Source organism: Lagopus leucura, unplaced genomic scaffold (assembly GCF_019238085.1).
Source record: "Lagopus leucura isolate 7727_CA_CO unplaced genomic scaffold, USGS_WTPT01 Super-Scaffold_100159, whole genome shotgun sequence".
Lineage (NCBI taxonomy): Eukaryota > Metazoa > Chordata > Aves > Galliformes > Phasianidae > Lagopus > Lagopus leucura.
Window position 1 is genome coordinate 15029187 of NW_024962335.1, and position 23320 is coordinate 15052506.

The window sequence follows — 23320 nt, forward strand, 5'->3', positions numbered from 1 at the left end:
TGGTGCTATACAAAGAGCAGCGTAGGAAGTCATATGGAAGATATGATGGAAAAATGCTGTTTACAGGGCCTTGATACTACCTTCCACTTTATTATTTGCAAGTCTACATATTTATTAGTTTCTGTCATTAAATCTTTCAACTCTATATTTTATTTTTGACACAAAAGCTTTTCCTTATTTGATTGAAATCTCATTGCCAGTTTCCCAATCCATTTTTCTAGCCTCCCTACTTCTTTTTCTACATTTACATTTTCTACATTTCTACATACACTTTTTGATGTATATGATATCTTGAAATTTAATAATGTTCACACATTTAATCAACGCTTTTGTTTATGTGCTTCTTGTTCAGAAATAGAGTTACAAATATATAAGATATAATGCAGGGAGATTTTTTAAAGGGATTATTAGAGCATATGAAAAATGGTGATTCTGACAGTGCTGAGCTCAGTTTCATTTCTCAGGACAACATTTCCAAAACAGTGCTTGTCATTGTCAGTTAGCTGTGACTGTGGTCCGTGAATTCATTACAGGCCTTGACATCTCTCAGAATGTCCACAAGTCTCCATTCTTTCTTTGGCACAGTTACAAGAGTGTCTGCTAAAAACTGTAAATGTCAGGTCTGTTATATCCATTTGCTTTCTTTCAGTCCATGAATGTCTGTTTCTCAGTTAAAGTCAGCAAATGTCCTATGAACCTACCACTGGAGCATCCATCAGACAGTACACAGCGCTAATGCACTCTTTTGTTCACTTGCTCACAACGCTGGAAGGCTTCCCAAGAACCATTTCCTAGGTTGATCACATCTTCATTTTCCTTCCCATGCTTTTCCTCCCAAAGCCATTCATATGTCTAGTAGAAAATTCATCAGCTATTAAACTGAAACTGAAGACAAAATTTATTTTCACAGGAGTGTCTGAAGCACGGTGTTCATGTTTCTGCTCCTGGTTAATACACATATATAAAAACTAACCTCGTGTGGCTATTTATATATAAAGTGTATATTTATATATATATGTAAATGTAAATTTTTCTGTGAGTGGCAGCAGTTCAGCTTTTTGTGTTTACATCTGTGAGTGCTTATGGGAGAGGAGGATTTGTTTCTGCCTGTGTAGAGATGTGTATAGCATTTCAACACATCAAACTACCGTCGATGCTGTAGCCTCTGGGAGCACAGAGAGGTGGCAGATTGGTCTAAAAATAGTAAATACATTACAAGCCAGTGGAATTTAAATCAATGAAACAATAAACACTTAAGAGTAATAATAAAACAACTACTGGGATTTTCTCTCCAGATTGTGTAATGTTAATTGAACTCTTAGCCTATTAAATTATGTCATACTGCAGCAGATCTCCTACCTCCTTTAGACTGGGGACTTTCTGTCATATGGTAGAAGGAAAACTCTTTCCTTGCTGATTTCTTGATCCTTTCTGCCACCTTAGATTTAAGTCATTCTCATACACCCTGTGTAAACTGATTTGAGCTTCACAAAGAAAGGGCTGTGGCTCTTTAACCTGAAAGATAAATCTTCTTTTGTTGAGAAGATACAATCGTTGTCAATTAAAGAGAGCAAGGAACTGGAAGTATACAGACCTTCACAACTACTAGCCCAGGTATCTTTAAACAAGAAACTACCTAATAAGTTTGCGAACAACATAACTGAAGCATGCATTATTTTTCTTGCTTAAATTTTGTAAAAATGTATCTCCCAGTGTTCAGTTTTGCAGCAACAGAACTCCTTTATATATCTATTAAGTTCTGCACATCTGTAGTATAGCATGATTGAGGCAGTCTCATTGAAATGTGATGCTGGAGATAGAGAATATTATAAATCTGCAAAATTGCATGTGTTTCGCTGTGCCATTTCCACTGCGGTACACAATGCCTCCATCAGCACTCCATTCAGCAAGCTTTATTCATAGTTAGAAAACAAAGAGCTTGTGATGGAACATCTCACTAATTTTCCACCATTTCCCTATTTCAGTGTGTGACCTCCTGCCTCAAGTCTTGACTGGGAACAGAGCAGAGGGATGAGCAGGGCACTTGGGGCTCAGTCAGAGAAGCTTCTATGTCTTGGTCCTTGTTATCCCAGCACTTCTTTGGGTACAGTTGGCATCAGAGATTCCCCAGTGAAATCTCAAATATGGGAAACAGGAGATGGTACTCGTTCATCCCAGAAAATCTCTCACTGACTTAGAGTGACCCCTTCAACTGAGAAACGGCAGCCTTTCTGGGTGCAATGAATGGACCATTGTGAAGTAATTAAGCAGTGTGAAAAAAACTAAGCACGGGTGATGCCTGCTTTTATATCATTTGGGTGGATCCTTTATCTTCCTTCCAGAGCATCCACTACTTCCAGTTTTACAGATCTACAGACATATATGCACACACACACACACACACACACTCATACTAAACTGTCTGGAGTCTAATGTACCTTTGAAAGCTCTTAGGTTGTGTCATCTCTACTGAGTTTAGATGTAAAGAGTGGGATTTTTGTTTCCATTTGTTCTTCATTTCCCTGAAGGGCCTTTTTTACCAACATTTCCATAGTGCAAAGAGGCTGTCAGTGCTGGCACTGCACCCATTCTGAGGTGCATTTATACTTTCAGGATATTATAAAAGTGTCTCAGTATAAATGAGAATTTGAGCTGTCTCTGCTTCTGACAACACTTAGACTACTAAACTATGATCTCAGCCTCTGCATTAGATTAAACACAGTTTTCTGTTTGCCTTTTGGGCTTTACAAGGCTTCAGCTATTAATTCCAGTGGATGTGGGCAGGGATATGCCTTATATAAGAAAACTGGACAGTTTTCTTATATAGGGAATACTAATGTCTCTGAGAGCATTACAGGCTTTTAAGGACATAAATTAATCATGGGCCAGACTGCTCTCATCTCCTGTCTCCCTGTGGAGCTGGCTCTGTTGCCATTGGGGCTGATCATCAAGGGCAAAAATTGGCATCATCATCAAGGCCACATTTTGGTATGTCTACATGGGACCTACCACTGTGAAGTTCTGTTGCAGACCTCACTGTAGCACCACAGTACAACGGCTGATGGACTAAGAGGTGCCCATCATCTGGATGTAGAGGCTCTGTGTGAAGCAACAGCCCTGGCAAGTGGAAAGGAGTGACAAAATAGACAGAGAAGCAGAGAGAAGCCAAGCATATGGGACAAACCCTTTCTATGGGAAAACCCCAGCAATGGGGTGGCATTTAATCTTTCAGGCCTCGCCTGAATGTAGCTGCTCAGTGTAAAATGGGTCCCAATGAGACGCATCCAGAATCCTGAGGGAATTAGCTGATGTAGTCACCAAACCACTCAATGATATTTGAAAAGTCATGGCAATCACATGAAATCCCCGGTGACTGGAAAAAAGACAACATCACACCCATTTTTAAGAGTGGTAAAAAGGATGACCTCAGGAACTACTGACCTGTCAGTCTCACCTCTGTGCTGGGAAAAGTTGAGGAGCGGATCCTCCTGAAAGCTATGCTAAGGTACTTGGAAGAGAGGAAGGTGGTACGGGAGAACAAGCATGGCTTCATCAAAAGCAAATCCTGCTTGACTAACCTAGTGGCCTTTTATTATAATATATTGCATTAATGGACAAAAGAAGAGCCTCTGTTGTCATCTATCTGGACTGGTCTTTGACACAATACTCCACAACATTCTTCTTTCCAAATCAGAGAGGAATTGATTTGATGGGTGGACTGTTCAAAGGGTGAAGAACTTGCATCTAAAAGGGAGCCACAGGAAAGAAAAGGACAGATTCTTTAGCAGGGATTCTGATGATAGAACAAGTGGAAATGGTTTCAAGCTTAGAGAGGGGAGATTTAGGTTAGATATGAGAAAAAGGTTTTCTACAGTAAGGGTACTGAGGCCATGGAACAGGTTGCCCGGAGTTGTTTTGTTGCCTCATCCCTGGAGACTTTCAAGGTGAGGTTGGTAAAGACCCTGGGCAACCTGATCTAGCTGTGGTGTCCCTGTTCATTGCAGGGAAGTTGGACTAGATGACCCATAATGGTCCCTTCCAACTCTAAGGTTTCTATGGTTCTAAAAACCTGTGTGTTATCCAGCTCATCCTGGGTACTGTGCCTTCATCACTCACAGCTGTAGTGGGGTCACGAATGCTCTGTTTCTTCCATTTGTTCCTTTAACTAGCACTGTTTTCAGCTATTCAGTGCTTATACTAAGCTCTGTGCACTGATAGCATGTCATCTGCCTGTTGAATCACCATCCTACATACACAAAGATCCAAAAGTGCTCTTTTTTTCCCAAAGGGAACTTCGATGAAAAGATGAGTACATCCACAGCAAATGGAAACAAATCCCTTTTCACTGGGGAATTCGGAGCTGTAGTTCATGTCTTCTCTTCTGAGAGAGGTACCCAGAACTGTTGACAATACATGGAACTGGAACATTAACTCTTTAACTCCCAGTACACTACATGATGTTGTGATGTGGAATACTGATAACAAAAATCATAAAACCACATCGCTAGGAAGTGGACATTTTCTTGTCTCTTGAAGACCATTCATTCACAGGAGCTGGTGATTCCTCACAGTTCTTCTACCAGCAGATACCCAGGAAGGTCATGACAGTAGCTGATCCTTGTTGCTGGTGTAGGACATATCAGTAGGTTGTAGGTTGCCACCCAGCTTCTTGCCTTCAAGGAATTTTGTGTCAAGAAAGAACCGTAGGCTCTATGTTGTCCCTACCTTTTAAAATTTAACTCTTGATTTAACTGGGGGACTCTCAGAAAATGTCTTTTTTGTTATTTATTTGTTGCTTTAAAATTCTTCAGATTTCTGCAGAAATGCATGATGAAGGGAAAAATTGATTGGGAAGGTTTAGGTCCCTAGAAAAAAAAAAAAAAGAAGAAAAATATATTGAGCATATAGTTCTCCCAAGATTCACAGCATGTGCCACAAGGTACAATCTGTGCTATATGCATGCTATATATATATATATAACACTGAGCAACATTTGGGAGATAATTTTGTATCACTGACATGGCAATTTGTATTCTAATTGGAGACGGGGTTGTGTAATCACATGTGAGCTTTTAGAAGTGTACTTAAGACAAAACACCAAAGTCCCAAATGGCCGTTTCCCTCACCAACATATTCTGCAGAGAAAATGGACCGGCATAAAGAAATAAGTAGTCTGGATCCTGGCAAGCTGCAGTCACACATGAATCAAATCATCACCTCCAATAAATGTCTACAAATGGAGAAATGATTCCTATGTGGGTGAGAATAATGTCTTCCTGCTCCTCACCTGCCTGTTCCCCTCTTCTATTTTAAGCTGGAAATAACAAAGAGCAAGGAAGTTATAATGTGCTTATTTACTTATTCTCAGTTGCCTCCATCTCAGCTCCTGCTGCTGACCAGCTGCTTGGAGGCCTGCTTCTCCCACTGGGGCTTACTGATCTCCCAGATGAATAATGTCCCCCTTCACCTCCCTAGCAGCTGGCACCCATCTGACATGCAGGCAGGATGCTGACAGTTATTGGGAAAACATTTGGCCTGCAGACAGCTGCCAGAAAGCAAGTCACTCTGAGCAGACAGGGGTGGGGAGCATCTCCGAGACTAAACTGTTCCCTGGCCCCTTTCACATTTACAGTAATCCTTTCCAATAAAAAGTGTGTTGCCAGGGGCTTAGAGCACTCATTAATTAGTTAATCCTGGACTGAACACAGGAATGATTAAGAACTGTTGTAGATTGTTTCAGTCTTGATCAGCTATTTTTTCCAATTCTGCCTTAGTTTGTCTCCTTTATGCATGGTTTTTTACTATGGCTTTGTCTAGGAAAGGACAAATGGAGATGTTAAGGGCAAAGTCATGCTGCACCTGTACAATTCTCATCAAGTTAGAGCCTCATTAGCAATCCGCTGCTTGGACAGAGTGCAGCCTCAGCAAGCTCTTGGATGGCAGCAAGTTGGAGGGTGAGAAGACTTCATGGGCTAGTGAACCACTAGGCACTAGTGATGAAGTATCCTAATGGCTCACTGGGCATTAGTAAGAGTATAGCTAATGAGACACTGTTCACATCTGAAGTACTGAGTCCAGCTGTGAGCACCCTCCAGTTTAAAAAAGAAACTGGTGGACTAGAGTGATGTTGACTGGAAGGTCATAAAGATGATTGGTCAAATACTCGGGGATCTTCATCCTTGGAAATATTCAAAATTTGCCCAGACAAGACTTTGATCAACCTCTTGTAACTTTAAATGTTGTCCTTAAACGAGCAGTGTATTGGACTAGATGATCTCCAGAGATCCTCTCTGACATAAATCTGTGCTGTTGGAAAGTACCTGGATCTCCTTCTGTGAAGGCTTTGATCGCATGTGTTTTAAAGGCAAGCTGCTGTTGGAAGTGTGACTGTTATTTCCCTGACACATCAACAGGATCTACATGCTTTTCTTCGTCAAGATCAATCGGTATTCAAGTAAAACATGTAAGAGACTTCAGAGATTGCAACAGTAAATGTTGGAGCGTGTATGATGTGATTTTATAGCTCACTAACTACTGGTCTGTTGCTGAGTAGCAAATCAGAGCCTCTGATCAGAGCCAAGGTGTCCTTGTCTGTATTTATACAGTTACTGGTCCTACTGCAACCATGCTTCCTGTTTCCTGCTGCTTTTTCTACACTGATCTCTCCCACATCCCATGGCTTTCCCCAAGACATTTCTTGATCACACTGTCACAAAAGACTCCATGTTCCTCTCCTTCAGCCCTGTAAAGTTGGGCCTTTCTCTGTTCTGTGGTACTTTCTTGTTTCTCAAGAACCAGCTCTGCCTAATCTTACATTCATTCTTTCTTTGAATAAACACAGCAATGTTTACTCCTTCCTGTGGAAAATGACATCATGAGGTTAAGACTGAAAGAGATTTTTTTATTAGCAAATTACCCATTGCACCATAACATCCAATATAACACGAACATGTAAGATTTCTTATTACTTTTCAGTAACTTAATACCATTAACACACGGGTAAGGCAAAAATAAATATATAAATGAAACACTCATTCCTATTTATAAATGCCATTTCAATTAGCTCTCAGATACCTGAGGCACTGCATATTTGGAGGGATTACTGCTCTTCTCAGGTAGTTGCAGTCACTTAGTGTTTGGACTTGTGCCACCAAAGCTTGCCTGAAGGCTCCATTAATTCCCAATAATGTAAAACTTGTTGTATCATATTGCATAATTACACACTTTTCTTCCTCTCCCTTGCATGCCAAGCTGATAGGAAAGCTGTAGAAGAGAACTTAGTAAAAAATGTGCTCATTAATAGGAAGTGTCAGCAAATTGAGTAAAGTCTCTTTGAATAATGGACAAGTGGCAGATCCTGAAATAAGGATGTCCCTCATCAGTGTCCAAGGAAGATCTTTTCCTTTTGATATGAAGTGCCTTTTAAGACAGGCACTCTTCAAGAAAGAGCAGGAGAGCCCATCCTCCTTCCAGAGCATAGGCAAAAATTGCTTTGAATTCTTCATGGTGCTGAGGTATCTGAGTTGGCTGCAGATGACTGTTCACAGTTGGAGATGGAAGGGATTCTTCAAGGGTATTTTGACAACATCCTCTATTCTTGTATGTTCATTCTTCATGCCCATCAAACTCTTTGTGCTTCGGAGAGAATAGCTGAAGGGCCAGGAAACAAGCTCAATTCTTGTCTATAATCAGAAATAAGAAATAGGAAATCTCCTTTAGGCACAAAGTCTCCCAGCAGGATTTGCTGTTATCATCTCCTCTCTATCCATTCAGTGGCTAGAGACTTGTTTTCTGCAGAGATATGTTAGTTCAGAGCTAACAAGATTCTTCTCTTATTGTTCAAGAAGTTAGACCCAGAGTCACCAGAATACCAACTGCTGTTCCTGAGATGGTTAACATCCGTAGTCATCATCAGTGATCTCTTAAATTATGTTCCTTCACTTATGATGACACCATTACTGAGACAGATAATGCTGTCACAGATTTTATAGTACATGAGTATTCTGTGGTCAGATCTCTTCCTTCCTTTAAAGTATTAGGTATTTTGGATCCAGGCTTTATACTTGGATTGGTCTCTGAAATATAGTTTTACCACTAAGAAAGAAAGAAAACTTCCAAGTACATTGGAATGAGTTTTATAGAGAGTTTGTTAAATGAAACTAGCATTTCACACAGCTGCATCAGACTCCAGGCTCAGGATTGACAACACCAGCAACATCCCTTCCAGACACTCATCAGCATCCAAAGTGACTAACTTTGACAATTGTTGTCTGGTTTCAGTTACCAGGAGGAGAGGCAAATTGAGTGACTGCCATGGTCTGTGGCTACCTTCAGGGACAAAGAGACAATCATTGTAAAGGGAGAAAGAGTCATGGACACCTCTAAGAATTGCTTCTCCCAAGGGGTGGCTAATTCTGTTGTGCACCACTAACAGGCTTGTGCCATCTGTGGCTGTGCCATCCATCAGAGTCTGCAGCCACATGAATTGAAAGGATTTCTCTTTTCCATCCCAGAGGAAAATGAAATCTCAGTAGTTGTTACATAGAATCACCAAGGTTGGAAAAGGCCTCTAAAATCATGCAGTCCAACTTTCCACCTATCACCAATATTTCCCACTTAATCATGTTCCTTAGTACAACATCTAAACGTTTCTTGAACACCTTCTGACTGCACCACACCCCTGGGCAGCCTGATCCAGCACCTGACTCTCTCAGAGAAGTATTTCCCAGCATTCAACATGAATCTCCCCTGGTACAACTTGGGGCCTCTCCCTCTAGTCCTATTGCTGGTTACATGGGAGAAAAGGCCAACTTCCCTCCAGGTTGTTGTAGAGAGCAATAAGATCTAGAGAAGACAAAGGGCTTGTGTTTCTGCCATTGCTCTTCTAGACCTGATGGGCTGGGGTGCTTAGGACCTCAGCACAGGAGGTGGTACTGAGTTTGGCTCTCCCGATGGTTTTGGCAGCAGTGTTTCAAATGTGGGACTTCTGCCTAACCTCTCTTTCTGCCAAGGTTCTGAACTTTCTGTCGTGTGAGATGGTATGGGGTTGGTTTAAACAAGCAAAGAAAACAGTTATACTGTTGGTTGTTTCAAATCCAAGACTCGCTATGTTAAAGATTTACACTCCAAGAATGAGGAGTAGCTTGCAAAAGTAATCTACAGAAAAGCATGAATCCTCTTGCGTGAATTAAGCCCTCTTCTCTGCATCTCACTTGTACTCCCATTATTCAGTTTTCACACTGCCATTCCTACCGTGATTATTAATTTCCTTTTACTGCCTGCTATCCTTTCTACGCGCTCATCTCACATTTTGCCACTGGTTTTGCCTTCCACTTTACAGACAACTACAGACTCTAGGCTTTCTGGCTGCTGTTTATTCACAGCTAGTCCTAGGCCCTGCACTCCTCTGCCTTGTTCTCAGTATCCATGGGAACATCGTCATTGTCCTATAGTGCAAAAGAGAGATTCAGCATCCACCTTCACTGTAGAGATTCACTCCTCATCTACTATGTGAAAGACTGCCCTGCCTTCCTACACGATGCAGAGCTTGAAAATGGGCTTTTCTACTTCTATTCTGTATTCTTGTGTCCATTTTCTAAGCTGAAAAGCTCTTTCTTTGCCAGGATCTGAAAAGACAAGAGCTGTTTTCTAAGCTTTTGGCTGGCAGAACTAAAGCTGCTAAAGGCAGCTTCCCAGCCACTGTGTTCTCCCCTCAGTGGGTGACGCTTCCTTACAGGCTTCCTTCCCATCATGGCACCATGTGCAGTCTGGGATGCTGGATAGATGTTCAAAGGAAAAACCAGGTTGGATATTAGGAAGAGCTCCTCCAAGAGTGGTGATGCATTGAAACAGGCTGCCTAGGGAGGTGATGGAGTCACTGTCTGTGGAGGTGTTCAAGATACCTGTGAATGTGGCACTGACAGACATAGTGAGCATGGCGGGGATGGGCTGATGGTTGGACTAGAAGATCTTAGAGGTCTTTTCCAACCTAGATGATTTCATGATCCCTCTGGGGAGAGCAGAGCAGCAGCCTTAACATGGATGGCTAATTAACATGCATGGCTAATTATAGTTATTCCCTGAGTCAAGTCTGGGGAGAAGACCTGAGCCCCAAACAGGACTGGTTCCTTCTTCATCTGCTCTGTAAGCTAAATGAAGGAGGGATGTGCCTGAAGCTCCTGACATAGGCACTACAACTCTTTTAGCAGCTCAATGGAGACATTGAGTCTAGTTCATAGGAAGCTGATGAATCCCTCCTGAGGACCTGTGCCTGCCTCCAGTTGCTTTCTACATGGCAAGTCCAGAAGAATGGAGCAGCCAAAGCTTTCCAAGATTTGGATTTTCTTGCTGTTTCTCAGCAGGGAGTCAGTGCTTGCCTCAACAACACTGACACCAGGGAGGTCCATAAATCAGCTGCACAGTGATAGCACAGTTCTCCTGATGCTCATTATGCATCTTGCTGCTGGAGGAAAGTACCACCTTTGGTGCCAAGTACATTAGGGAACATGCTGGAGTTTAAAATACTCCACAGGAGGGAATCACAATGTTTCCAAAAGTTGGCCTCTTGCATCACAAAAGCAGAGCATGCTCCTTGCCATGCCTAGAGCAAGAACAAAAGCTCCAGGCCAACAAACAAAAAGAGCAGCTCTAAAACAACAAAGCTGCTCTGGGTTCTGTATACAGAGTTTGTTGCCACAATCTGGCCCAGACTTACCATCTCCAATTTTCCTGCCAAAATGATGGAAATATAAATAGGGACCATAAACCCAAAGTATTTCCAGCTCATATATCCAAAGGATTGAAATTATAGTCTCTTAGCAAGGAAAATGTTCGAGGGTAGTGAGGTAATGGGACCTGGTTAAAGAACTCATTTCTCTGAAAAACTTTAATACAGAATGGAATTTTTTCCAATGTCCTTGATGCAACCTTTGTTAAAGTATAAAATAATCCCCCATTTCAGAGGAAAAGACCCTTATATGCCTTCAAGAATGAACTGTTGAGCTCAATTTTGGAAAGTGTTTCTTTCCAGTTGCTGTTTCCAGAGATTTCTGAATGGCTACAAAAGCACAGCATCAACAAGGAATGAGATCTGACTGTTTGCAAGCAAATCTGTGTCCTCTTGGCTTACCTAGAAAGGGCCTCACTCTTCTGTTGATTTGCTGAGAGCTGCTGCTGTTGAACTATAGGAGTCCCAGCTCCAGACTTGCTAAATAATATTCTGGAAGTCCGCACCATGAATCACAGTGCTGGATTCTGCTCTGGACTCTGCTCATTTGATTAATTACATTACCATGCCTGCCTTTTATTTATTGACTCGCAGCCATAAGAGCCTGAGATGTGCTGCATGTGCAGCGAACTGATTAAAGGAGGAATGTATGTTAATGCATGGATGTGTACAATAGCTTTTTGAAATCCCTCATGATCTTCCCACCCACTGGGCATTGCTTCAATATCAAGTTCAATCGTCAGGAAACAAATTTGCTCCCTCATCTGCGTAGCACATTGCAATGAGCTTGCCAAATATGGCCAAGCTTTTTGAAAGAAAAGAGAATCCCCCCACCCGTGAATTTATGACCCTTGGCTCCCACGTGTGCCTTGTTCCTGTGCATGCTTCAGCGACATGGAAACTGCAGCAGATCTGTTTGACCTCTTCCTACACTCTCATATTTGCAGCTATGTTGGATTTTTGCTTTTTTTCATTAAGACCAGGGTGTGGTTTTTTTAATCTGTTTTGTTACTTTCTAACACAAGCAACACGTGAGGAAAGGCACAACGATGACAACATACGTTAATGAAAATTAAAGGGGAAAAACGGAGAAGAATCAGGGAGAGGCTGGAAGTGTTGCTGAATGTGGAAAGTAGTATTATTCCTCTGTTCTCTTCCAGGTCCTTCAGACCTGACTTTGTCCTGATCCGACAGCACGCCTACAGCATGGCACTAGGAGAGGACTTCCGCAGCCTCATCATCGGTCTCCAGTATGGTGGCATCCACACGGTCAACTCCCTCTACTCTATCTACAACTTTTGCAGCAAACCATGGGTGGTAAGTGATGATTCGGCTATGCTAAATGTCAGCACTGCAAAGTAGGTATCTGGCACCGATACAGCACTGTAGTGGAAATGCTAAGTTATGACCTGAACCAGTGATTGAGCACTTGGTGGGAAGGCAGGGACAACCCAGAGGAGCTCAGCTGCATGCAGTGCACCTGAGTGACGAGGAGGGGTGGAGTCAGGATCCACCCCTTGTCTGAGGGTTGGCAATGGAGGCAAGGGTCTTTTGCTGGAGTTTCCTACCTACTGGCGGTCTTCCAAAGGTAAGTACTTTTTCTTCTTTTGTTCATGTGGCTTCTGCATTTGGGCTTGTTTTCTTTTGCTGCAGGCTAGGATTGTGCCACCCTGCTACTATTGCTGTACTTTCTGTCATATTACAGCACTACAGCATTACAAGCACTAAACTCAGCTTTTGGGATTCTTTCATAGGAGCTGGATTCTTTAGTGCTAAAACCACCATCCCAGCCACTAAAGCAATTTGGTAGGGAGTGTTAACAAAAAAAATATATCAGCACTACTCATTTATGACATCTTGATATTACTTGGGGCTTATTTCCTCACCCTGAGCAAGGCATGTTTTACTTCTTCCCAGACTCTTTGTGTCACAGACAGTTGTACAGTAGCATCTAGATTTCTTGTAGGACAGAATAGTTGAATAGTAATAAATAATAGCACTGGAGATGTCAGCAAAATGTATTTTATGCTTTCTTCCTCCTTTTTCTGAGTGATGCTTTCTTGAAAGGCAGGAGAAGTAGAGATGTTATCTTCAACAAGTAAGTCTATCCACTTAAAATGATAAAGGCTGTGGGAAGATGCAGAAAGGGGGAAGAGTGCAGGTTCTCTCAGTGATTTCAGGAAGAAATAGAAGTCTGTAATAGTGTTTTTTCATTCCGCCTGAAAGACTGTGCCCTGGAAACACCTTGATCTGAATAAATTCCTGGGAAGCACAATACTGTTTTAATATTCAAGGCCCAGCTGGATGGAACTTCGAGCTGGTCTAGACAGAGGCATCCCTGCCTATAGCAGAGGGTTGGAGCTAAGTCCCTTTCACCTCAAACCATTCTATGGTGATATTGGATGCTGTGAGCCTCCTTCACCTATTCTTTAAATTTTGTCAGGTTCACCTGGAAATCTCAGGAAACCTTAAAAGCAGATTTATTTTATAACAAACTCAAAGTCATCAAGAGCTGAAGCAGCTGGAGAGCTTGAGGAGTAAGACTGGCCATCATAGCACCTGCAGGAAAGAATCAGATCTGCTGCCTTTCTTCAGTGCAAATCTGGGTCTTCCAAGCAGTTTCACTGCCCTCCCTGATCACTGCTGCTACCAGAATGGGAATTTCCCCTGCATTGGTCTAGGTCTGAAGCAGGCAACTACAGGCTATGTGGATTTGACAAGGAGATTGTTCTTTCCAACGTACTGCCCCATGGAAAACTCAGATATGTTTGTAGGAATTCCCACTACTCATTGAACAAATATAGTTTGGGATGGGACTTAATGTTTACAGCAAGAGTTAACTGTCTTCCCTCTTTACTTAATACTTTTTGGTTGTTGTTTTCTTGGAATAAAAAGTCTATTAGTCTTCAGACCCGTGGTTTAAGTCCAGATGAGGCCTGTAGTAACTCAGATGTTTCTTTCCATGACTGTCTAGTGTTGGGTTTAACTCAATTCCTATCAAAAAGGTACTGGTATTATTGAAAGTCTTCTTAATTGTCAATCTTTTTGCAATATTTGGAGTTTCCATTGAGACAAAGGCAGAGTCCTGCCTTACCCAAAAATGTTGCAGTGCAGTAATGCACTGGGAAGTCCAGGTCCTCATGTCCAGAAAAAAATAGAATCATAGATCGCTAAGGTTGGTGAAGACCTCTGAGATGATTTAGTCCAATCATCAGTCCATCCCCACCATGCCCACTAACCATGTCCCTCAGTGCCACATCCACACAGTTCTGGAACACCTTTAGGGACAGTGACTCCACCACCTCCCTTTTACATCTCACTTTTCCATCCAGGTAGATGATGCATGTTTGCCCTCAGTCCCCATTTGAATCATGAGGGTTGCTGGGAATTGAAAGGAGAGGAAGAGAGAGGTAGTAGGTTCAGTACAAGCTGTTTTCTACAATTATTCTGACTGTGAGCATGCTGACCCCAGTGACCAGACGAAAAGCCTGCACAATATGCTAGCTTTTGCTGAGAAGACCGCCATGTGGCCTATTCCATCTCATTTGTGGTTGGAGTCTGTCAGGTATCAGTCAACTGTTTTCAACTCATTCTTTTTAATTATGTTTTGTATGGTGTACAGGGGCCTCAAGATGTGGCAGGCTTATTTTTAAGAGTCTGAAGTGAAAGAAAACAAACTCAGCACACTGCAGAAAACTAAAAACTAAAAATAAAAAATGTAGGGCTGGCAAGGCAGCGTGGGATAAATTGGCTCTGCCAGTAACTCATGTCTAAATATGCTGGGTCTGGTTGTGCTGTGCCATGCTTTCCTCACAAGGAATACAGCTGGCTCAGACAACCTCCCAGATAAGTCAGAGAAACCACTTCCAAACACTTAGGTTTATAGAATGCCTCCTTTCTCCACTGCCCCGTGCACACATCAACCTCAAAGACAAATGATTGTAATGCACTAAAGTAATCTAACGCCTCAAATGGATCTGAGCTGGCATTTGGCACAACTGAAATTTTATCAGATTAAGGTTAGCTCAGGTAGAGATTGCACTGGGCCATTTGAGGGCAGAAAGCCTCACTGGCTGGAGAGTCAGATTTTTGTGATAGCTGGGGAGTGTGAGATAGGGACAGAGCACTTTGGTGCATGTTCTACTTTGATTGCAAAACAGGCATCTTGAAATAAGGCATCCGTTTAACAGAGATTACTGGAAAATTTTTGGACCTAAAACAGTTGAGGCACATGAAGAAATGAAATTAAACCCCATGGGAAAATGTGCTTTTCACTCTCCCTTTTATTTTTCCAAAAACAGTTCCATTTCATAGAAATGTTTATGATTTTGTGGAGGGGGATGGAATGGAGACTGCTTTTTCTTGGCAATTTGCATCAGTGTTTTCTCAGCAACTGTAATTACAATCAGCTGAGTTTGGCCTTGAGTATACTCAAACATGCAGCCCTGCTTTTTAATGACATTTTCCAGTACTACACATTTCTTCAAAGGTTAAAATTTGCATTAAGCACAGGCACAGTTTGACATGCGCATTTCTGAAGGAAAAAGAAAAGAAAAACACAACAAAAATCAAACACTGTGAGGGGACCTCACACAGAGAGAAAGATCTAAGCCATCTAAGTTTTAAGATGATCACAGAACTATTGAGAAATAATGGTCTAACCATGTGAAACACAATGCTTTAACCATTCATAAATATATATATATATTTGGTTGTAAAAGTCATGATACAAAATCCAGTGGGAACAATGCTCAAAGTATTGCATGCGAAAATGTCTGTAACTCTAAGACAGCTTTTGCATCTGTAAGACTGTAGGTAATTAGAAGTCTTGATGACAGTCATCTACAGAGTCCAAGTAGACTCCTAGCCAAGCTATTATGGACTGTAGAGGAACATAGGCTCCCTGGTGGCCTAAACATTTTAAAAATATGCAAATGGACTTGAGATGTTCTGAATGGATCTTCTTATTTCTCTGGAAAGATTCCATGCAAGTACCTTGAAACCAAGCAGCCAAGCAAGATATTTCCGCTTGTTTATCTGTTCCAAGTGCCTCAAACCCTGACTTTGCCATATTGCCTTGCCCCATGTTCTGCTCTGCAGTCCGAATGCAATCTCATTAAAATCAGTGGAGCAACAGACAGTAAGAAGTGACACAAAAATGTGTAAGGAGCATTTATTTCTAGTTGGACTGCTGATGAGAACATTCCTATCCATCTAAAACGCACTGGGAGTGATGACTTGAGCTTTACCATCGGGTATCCGAGAGGATCCTGTACCATGCAACATGCATGTTTCTGCCAACTTATTGTCCAATAAGTGTCAAGAAGGAAAAAAGGAAGGAAGTGACTCACAAAGGCCAATACCAAAGGCAGAAATTTTACAGATCACTGAGACTCTCACTTGCATGCATCAAAAGTAAGCCCAAGGAAGAAGTTGGGATGCCACCTGTCAGCCACCCAGCTGTTCCAGTTATTATGTTTGTGCTGTTTTTCTGGTATAACACAGATCTCACCTCAACATCACAGTGTCTGTGGTTCAGCAAGTCTGCATTCGCGCACAGTGAAGGACATGTGCTGCACACAGTCTGGGTGTTTTTCTTCCTCTCCCTGTCTCTGTCTCATTGTAAGTCCTGTTTGCTCACTTTGCTAGTCAAAACAGGGCTTTGTTTTTTCTTCTCTAGGATGTGCAGCTCTAGTACAAGTAGTAAAGAGAAGTAAACTGTCTTCCTTCCCCCAACATCAATACCTCTCTTGCCAACAATAATTATTCCACACAGGGAGTTTTTCTCTTATCTACTGATGCATATGAGGGGGTGGTGGTGTTAGTGATGGGATATGCCAGCTCTTGCTGTTTCCTGAGCTTTCTTAAATGCCACTTTTTGACATATGAGATTAGCAAAAGGATTCTTCTAATTTGTTTGCAAATCTGCTGGCAGCTGCCCCTTCAGCATGTAGCCTGAGTCTGGCACACACCCTGCAGCTAAAGTTTTTTTCTTTTTTACATGCTGGTTGCACTTTTTTTTTCCTCACATAGATTGCTCTTTAACTTTCAAAGGGGTATTTCTTCTCAAGACAAGTTCCAGTTTCTTGCAGAGAATTGCTTTTGCTTAGACTAGCCCAGGAAGTGGGACAGGAGCTCTATCACAGTAGCTCTCTCTTTATCTGCAATCTAACCTTGAAGTTGAAGCTTGGTACATTTGCTGCCCTTAGCCATTCCCCTGAAGTGCCTAGAACATGTAAGATCAGGCAGCCCATACTATTGGAAGAAAGTAGGCTTTCTCTTCTCTTCCCGGTTCCCCAGATGTCTGTTCCCTTCCCCTAAAATATGTGTCACCTCCCTCCACTGATAAAGGTGACACAAAGATCGCCTTCAAGATGAATGCATCCCTAGCTTTAATGAGAAACTTGAAGGAACTTACATAAAGAACTTACAGTGAGACTTGGGCCAGACTGGAGGCCTTTTGTTAGTTTAACTCAATCTTACCACATTTCAGAGGACTTGGAAACTTGATGCTGTTTCTAAATCACTTTGCAAATAGGACACCAATGAGGAGTGAGTTCATCCATGTCTACCAGCTCAGCAGGAGCCAAGATTCTCACTTCTTGTCAAGCAATCCCCAATCACTTTATTCTCTCAACATTCATGAAAATAATCAAGCTACTGTATTCAGCCTCATTCCTTTCCTGCAAGACTGGTCTTACCACATCACTGACAGCACTGCCAGGTCAGCACTGTCCATGGGAACAGAGCTGTATCTCTTCAGAGGGGGAGGGGTGTAGCTAGATGCGTGATTGTGAAGAATCCCTGCTTTTGCTTCTAATATTTGGAGGTTTTCTAATATGTATGTCACTTCTTATTCCCTTTTCTGTACTAGATCTATTTTGGAAAATTTTTCTATCATACTATCTCAAGATATCAGATTTCTCTTAGGCAGATTTGGTTGTTTTTTCCATCTGATCAATGACAGATTACGTAGGGAGGCTGCAGACAATGTATGTATTAATCTGATCATTCAGAAATTGCCATTTTGGGGCAGGAACTCACTGTGCTAAACTTCTGTTGGGTCTCTGGAACATAACTAGAAATCAGAATACTCTTATCATGGGAAACTTTCAATCTGGCTGGGCACAATCCTGAATAACAAACAGTTTATAACGATGATAATAATGGTGATAATGGGGAAGCTCCGGCTGACAGTCTGGGACGATGGCTACCTGGGACATGTAGGTGGGGCATGGCTAGGAGATGATGTCTCCTTTCTGCTGCTCTGGGAGACCCTCAGTTCATAACAATTGCAAGTAGTGTCAATTGTGCTTCCTTGGTCTGGTGCTCAGACCTGGTGGTCCTCTTGTCAATTTTATCCCTTAGCTATTCTCTTTCCCTTCAGTACCATGGGTAGATGTGTCTTGCTTTACTTTGGCTATGGGACAGAGATGCAAGGAAAAGTTTCAGTTTTGTTTCTCTTTGCTCAGTGGTGGGGCACTGATTTTCCACCTGATCATGCCTCTAAGCCCTTTCCTCTAACAAGAAGGGCACCAACCTCTCCCCAGCCACCTCTGGGAAATTAATGCTTGTTGATAGTAAATCCATAACTAAATCCAAACTGACCCCCTTCTGTCTCCTGAACTCCTCTTCTTGGTCCAAGGTTGTGTATATTGTTTAGTTTGGCCCTGGGTAACTAGTGCAAGTTCTTAATTGTTTTTCTTCTCTTTGTTCAAGAAAGCAATGTGGGAAAGGGATAATAACATTTTTCATTTTTTTCACTTGCCTTCTTCACCAGTATCAGAACACTTTGCAAGCTTTTACCTGTTGCACAATAGGCCACTAACATCTACTCTCTCCATTTTCTTTTTTTTTTTTTTTTTTGTCCCCCTCTGTCCCTCCCAAGTTCTCTCAGCTCATTAAAATCTTCAACTCGCTGGGTCCCGAGAAGTTCCCTCTCGTGGAGCAAACTTTCTTCCCGAGCCATAAGCAGATGGTAAGTACTTGTGCTTTCTTTTGATTCCAGCATGGGTGGGGGAGAAGCAGTAAATGTGATTTAGGCATGAGAGAGCGGTAGGTATGCTGGGGAGAGCCTCAATTTTTGCTTACAGAGAATTACTAGCTCAAAAGCAATATGCAAAAAAGCTCATGAAGTATGGAATCACTTTATTCAGATTAACTGTTTCCCCTCCTGTCACACTGGAGTTGTTTACGATACATAGGAAGTCTGGGATATGGGCAGAAATAACTGTTTGTTTCACATTAGTTTGCTTGGTCTGTCATGAGGTTGCCATCCATGAAATATTTATCAGCTTGACTGGGTACTCAAAGAAAACTGAAGTTCCAAAAACAGAGGTTGTTTCAGCTTGTAGTGTTTACTTTGCCCAGTGGCTCTGGTCTTCTTGCCAACACCGAAGTACCCAGTGTGTTGCGTGGCTGCTGGGCACCATATCAACCCCTTAGGGCACCTTCCAAAGGGACATGCACAAATGCCCGCTGCAGACTGGGCGTTAGTCCTGGAGAACATATGAGTGGCTTCATTTAAAGCTGCTAGTACCTTGTTTCCTTTTGCTTACAAGGATAACTAGTCCTTGGTGAGTTTTCCTCACAACTTATATGTGTGACTTAGTGACTCTCCCTGCCTGGCTGACAAGTCCATGTGACCCTCTGTGTAAGAACCATGGCCCCATGTGTGAGCCATCCAGGCTTGTGTTCTGTGCTTGATTGCAAATGTGAGCAGAGTTGACAGTCTGCATGATAGGGTGTTATGGACCTGGCAGCAGAAACAAACACCCAGGGGGAGCTTCAGAATTCCAGAAGAAGCTTCACTTTTTTTCTTGTAGAAGATCCCACCAGTGCTCACTAGGTACCTGAAAACCTTGGAAGGCTGGTCTTTCATTTCTCTGCTCCAATACTCTGTGCACTCTAACTGTGCTGTGGGGCCAGCAGCTCTTTCATATTTCACGTGTACATGGTGAAAGTAAGTACAGACATACTCTGAAACGCTCAAGTATTGCAGTGATGAGAGTTGCATGAGCGTTTAAGACAAAGAAATGGATGGTCCTTACATACCGAGCTAGAGTTGATTGCCAATCTTTAAGACAAAGTAATTGATAAATCCTGTTGCGTTTAATTCTCATTATTTATGAAGAGGGATTTGTGGCATGCATAGTGTTTTGGGGACAGTTGTGACTTTGGCCATCACTTCAGAAATGGTATTTTTGGAAGACTTGATTAAGCTTCTCATTGCAAATGTGTTACCTGGCAATTTATCATTACATTTTTTTTGTCTCAAAATATGATTCTGTTTCGTGTATACAACACATTTATAACCATATCGTAGTTTGGTTTAGTGAAGCACTGATCTTAATTTCACTTATTTGTCATCTCTATAACTTATCACCAGCTTGCAGATGCTATTGCTTACTTCCCAAAGAATACAGGAACCTTTTAAAGCTGTAGATAATATCTGAGCACACACTGTTGTTGACATGCAAGTTGAAGCAATCTGATTTAAATCAGTCACTTTCCAAACATTTACACAAGCAACAATCTACTTGGGCAAATTATGACCTGCTCTTCCCAGATTGGGGACCTGCTTCTCTCTTCTGCCTGAGGGAGAAATGGAATGAGTCTACATAATTTCCCAAGATCTTCCTAGCTTGTTTTCACAGTATCCGGGACAGAGAGAGTAAGCACTTAAGGCAAGCAAGTAGTCAGCACTCCAGCAAATGTATGTGAAACTTGCACACTGTTCATCAGCTTCTCAAGGTATCAGGAATGATAACAATATCCCTTCCGTGGTCTTTCCTTTCCTTTCCTGTAGGTGTTTTCAAGCTATACGAGTAAACACGGGTGCTTTGGTTCCTGATCCTGGAAGTGTTTCTAGTTGGTGTTATGGTATTACTTCATTGAGTGCGGCATACTTTAAGCAATGAAGTTCTCACATAAGAGACCCTCATCCATGTATGCCAAAAACTTTCTAAGCTTGGTCTCTAAGCCTTTGGATGAAACACAGAGCGGATGTAAGTCTGCTTTATTCTTTCCTCTTTATGGAGGAAATAGCGATTCTAACAGCTACAGGACTGTATTTGTATTTTAATTTAGTTGAAAATGCTTTCTCTCAAGCTTGCTTCTATGACAAGAGGGCATTTTTACCCAACCTTAAGCAATAAAACTAAAGAAAGGACACAAGGCTCTGATATTCCACAGCAGAAAAGATCTGAGAAAGGAATCTCCAATTCCTTTGCTGTGGGTGTGTACCTTTCAACAGTCCCCCTGGCTCACTAGAAATAAAAACAATCTGGCAACTGTTCTTCTAAGGCCCTACTGGTGCTACATGAACTACATTATGACAGCCCTGTTCTGCAGTGACCCCCTATGGCCAATTAACAAGTAGGATACATTAACTTCAAAAACGGTTTTTTGTCTCTCCTGGGCTTATGACAACTCATCAAGAGATCAACCTCTCAGAGAGATGGTGGGATTATAGGATGGTGTCTTTGCCAAAGAGCAAGAATTGCCAGAGGGGGAATGTTTGCTTTGAGCCCAATAAATGGTATCAAGAAAGGGAAGGAAATGAATAAATCCACTTGCAAATCCATCTGTGTACATTTAAAGTGGGCAGAAACTAACGTAAGTGAAGCAGAGACAGAATGTCTGTGATAGAAATAAAACCACTTTACTGTTTAGAATAAAAGGACACTATAAAAAGTGAACATTATGCAACATTACCTTAAAAGACAATATACATTCACTGAATATAAAATTTATAAATAACATGGAGGAAAACTGTAAACAGTGCTAGAAAATTTAGCAACAAATACATTCCTTCTGGACAAGATTTTTCACGCAGGTTTAGTTCCCTCCCCAAATTTCCATGGCTATCAGGAACAGCAGAATGGCTCTGTGAAGGAAGGATAGTGTCAGAGAGAGTGTGAAACCAGTACAAGCAAAGCAGCAGTGCTTAGCGGAGTGGTAAGCTTGTTGTCAACACTGGTAACACCAAAAGCAACTTATTCCAATTAAAAAAGGTTCTGCAAAAGTTTTTCCCTGCCTTTCTAAGCTAGAACAGACATTTTAAATATTTTTTTCAAAGATATGTGAAAGAATGGAGAATGGTTTGTTCCCATGGAGGCTTTTACTTTGAGTCCTTAGTGTGAAAAACACTGCAGCGTGTTTGCTATTAATCACCCTGAGATAGTACTCCAACCTGCATGAATGTCCTATGTAAAAAGCCATGCAGTTTTTCAAAACATGAGAAGTTTAGTCCTAAACTTGCAGTTTTGTCCCATGGAGGGATGAGGGAAGCCTACCACAGGGGGGGACCACAGTATCTCGGTGATCCCAAGAGGACTTCAGTCAAGGTACTCCAATCACAGATCTCTTCCTTTTCTCCATCTCCACCTCTTTCCTTTTTGGAAAGGAAAATTAAGATAAATTATTCCCTATCCTTCAATATATTTTTCATACTTTTTATAATTTCTAAGGGAAAACACTCTCAAGCAAAAAAAAAGGAAAATAATTATAATTTAAAAAACAAGAGAATGGCTTATATAGAGATGGCATATAGAGGGGAAAATTGCCCTCATCCTACATGTGTCTGGAGATCATGCTCTCATGAGGTGGGCAGTTGATAGATTCCATCTAACCTTTGATTGCTTTGATTGCAAAGTGAAGTGAAGAGCATGGGAGAGGTGACTCGTGTGAGCCATTGCATGCTCCAGTACCCAGTACTTGGGGGAGAACTTCATACCTGCCTCCTTATATCCTGTCTCTCAGTGCCCACATCCTTCATGGTGTGTTCTAACAATTGAGAACAATCACAGAATCAGCAAGGTTGGAAAAGACCTCCACAATCATCTAGTCCAACCATCCATCTACCACCAATACTTCCCCAGAAAACCATGTCCCTTAGTACAACATCTAAATGTTTCTTGATCACTCTCAGCTTAGCAGGATAGGAGAAAGGAGAGCACAGAGAGAATGGAATAAGTGTTAGAGTCTGAGTTAGAGCCCATAGAAGCCACATTAACAGCTCCCTTCTACTTCAAGGGAACCTTCAGGCAGGTCCTTAATGCAAGCACAAGCTAAAGCTTAGCCCAAGAAGCAGATGTCCCTGATAGCATGCACAGAAACAAAATTAAGTAGCTTCCCAAAAGAAATGTATTTTTACTGGATTCTTCCCCCTCCTTTTGGCTTCACATTTTTAAAAGTCTTAACAACTGTTTCCTTACACAACAAGGGAAACGATTTGCTACCAAACCCCAACCCTTGCTGGTCTAGCTGTATGCATCTCAGAAATATTTTACCGTCTGCAATACAAAATGTGAATTCAATTTATTTTCTGGTAATGTACGGTTGCTGTTTTGTTGTTTACAAAGCACATAGCTACATTATATCCTACCTGGGGACACAAGCACATTAGAATGAAAATATTTCCACAATAATTTGAGTGCAATACTGTGATGTCTCAGCTATAGCTACATGAATCAGTGACAGGTAAAATATGCAGAGCTGCAATTAAATGAAAAATCAACACTTCACTGCTTCGAGGGGCATTCTCATTCAGCGTCTGAAGCCATGATAAGTGGCTGCAGCTCAAAGAAACAT

The 23320-nt window shown here is 41.7% G+C and overlaps 1 protein-coding gene across 2 annotated transcripts in view; it reads left to right on the plus strand.

The window, feature by feature from the left end:
- The window catches only part of SYN3 (synapsin III), a 176895-nt gene that overhangs the window by 24861 nt on the left and 128714 nt on the right, over positions 1 to 23320 (plus strand). The window contains exons 4-6 of one of the 2 annotated variants that reach the window (XM_042889639.1): positions 4644 to 4646; positions 11887 to 12043; positions 18615 to 18704. In XM_042889639.1, the coding sequence (XP_042745573.1) occupies positions 4644 to 4646; positions 11887 to 12043; positions 18615 to 18704 (250 nt within the window). The remainder of the gene's footprint in view (positions 1 to 4643; positions 4647 to 11886; positions 12044 to 18614; positions 18705 to 23320) is intronic. The other variant, XM_042889638.1, reaches the window with a different exon arrangement.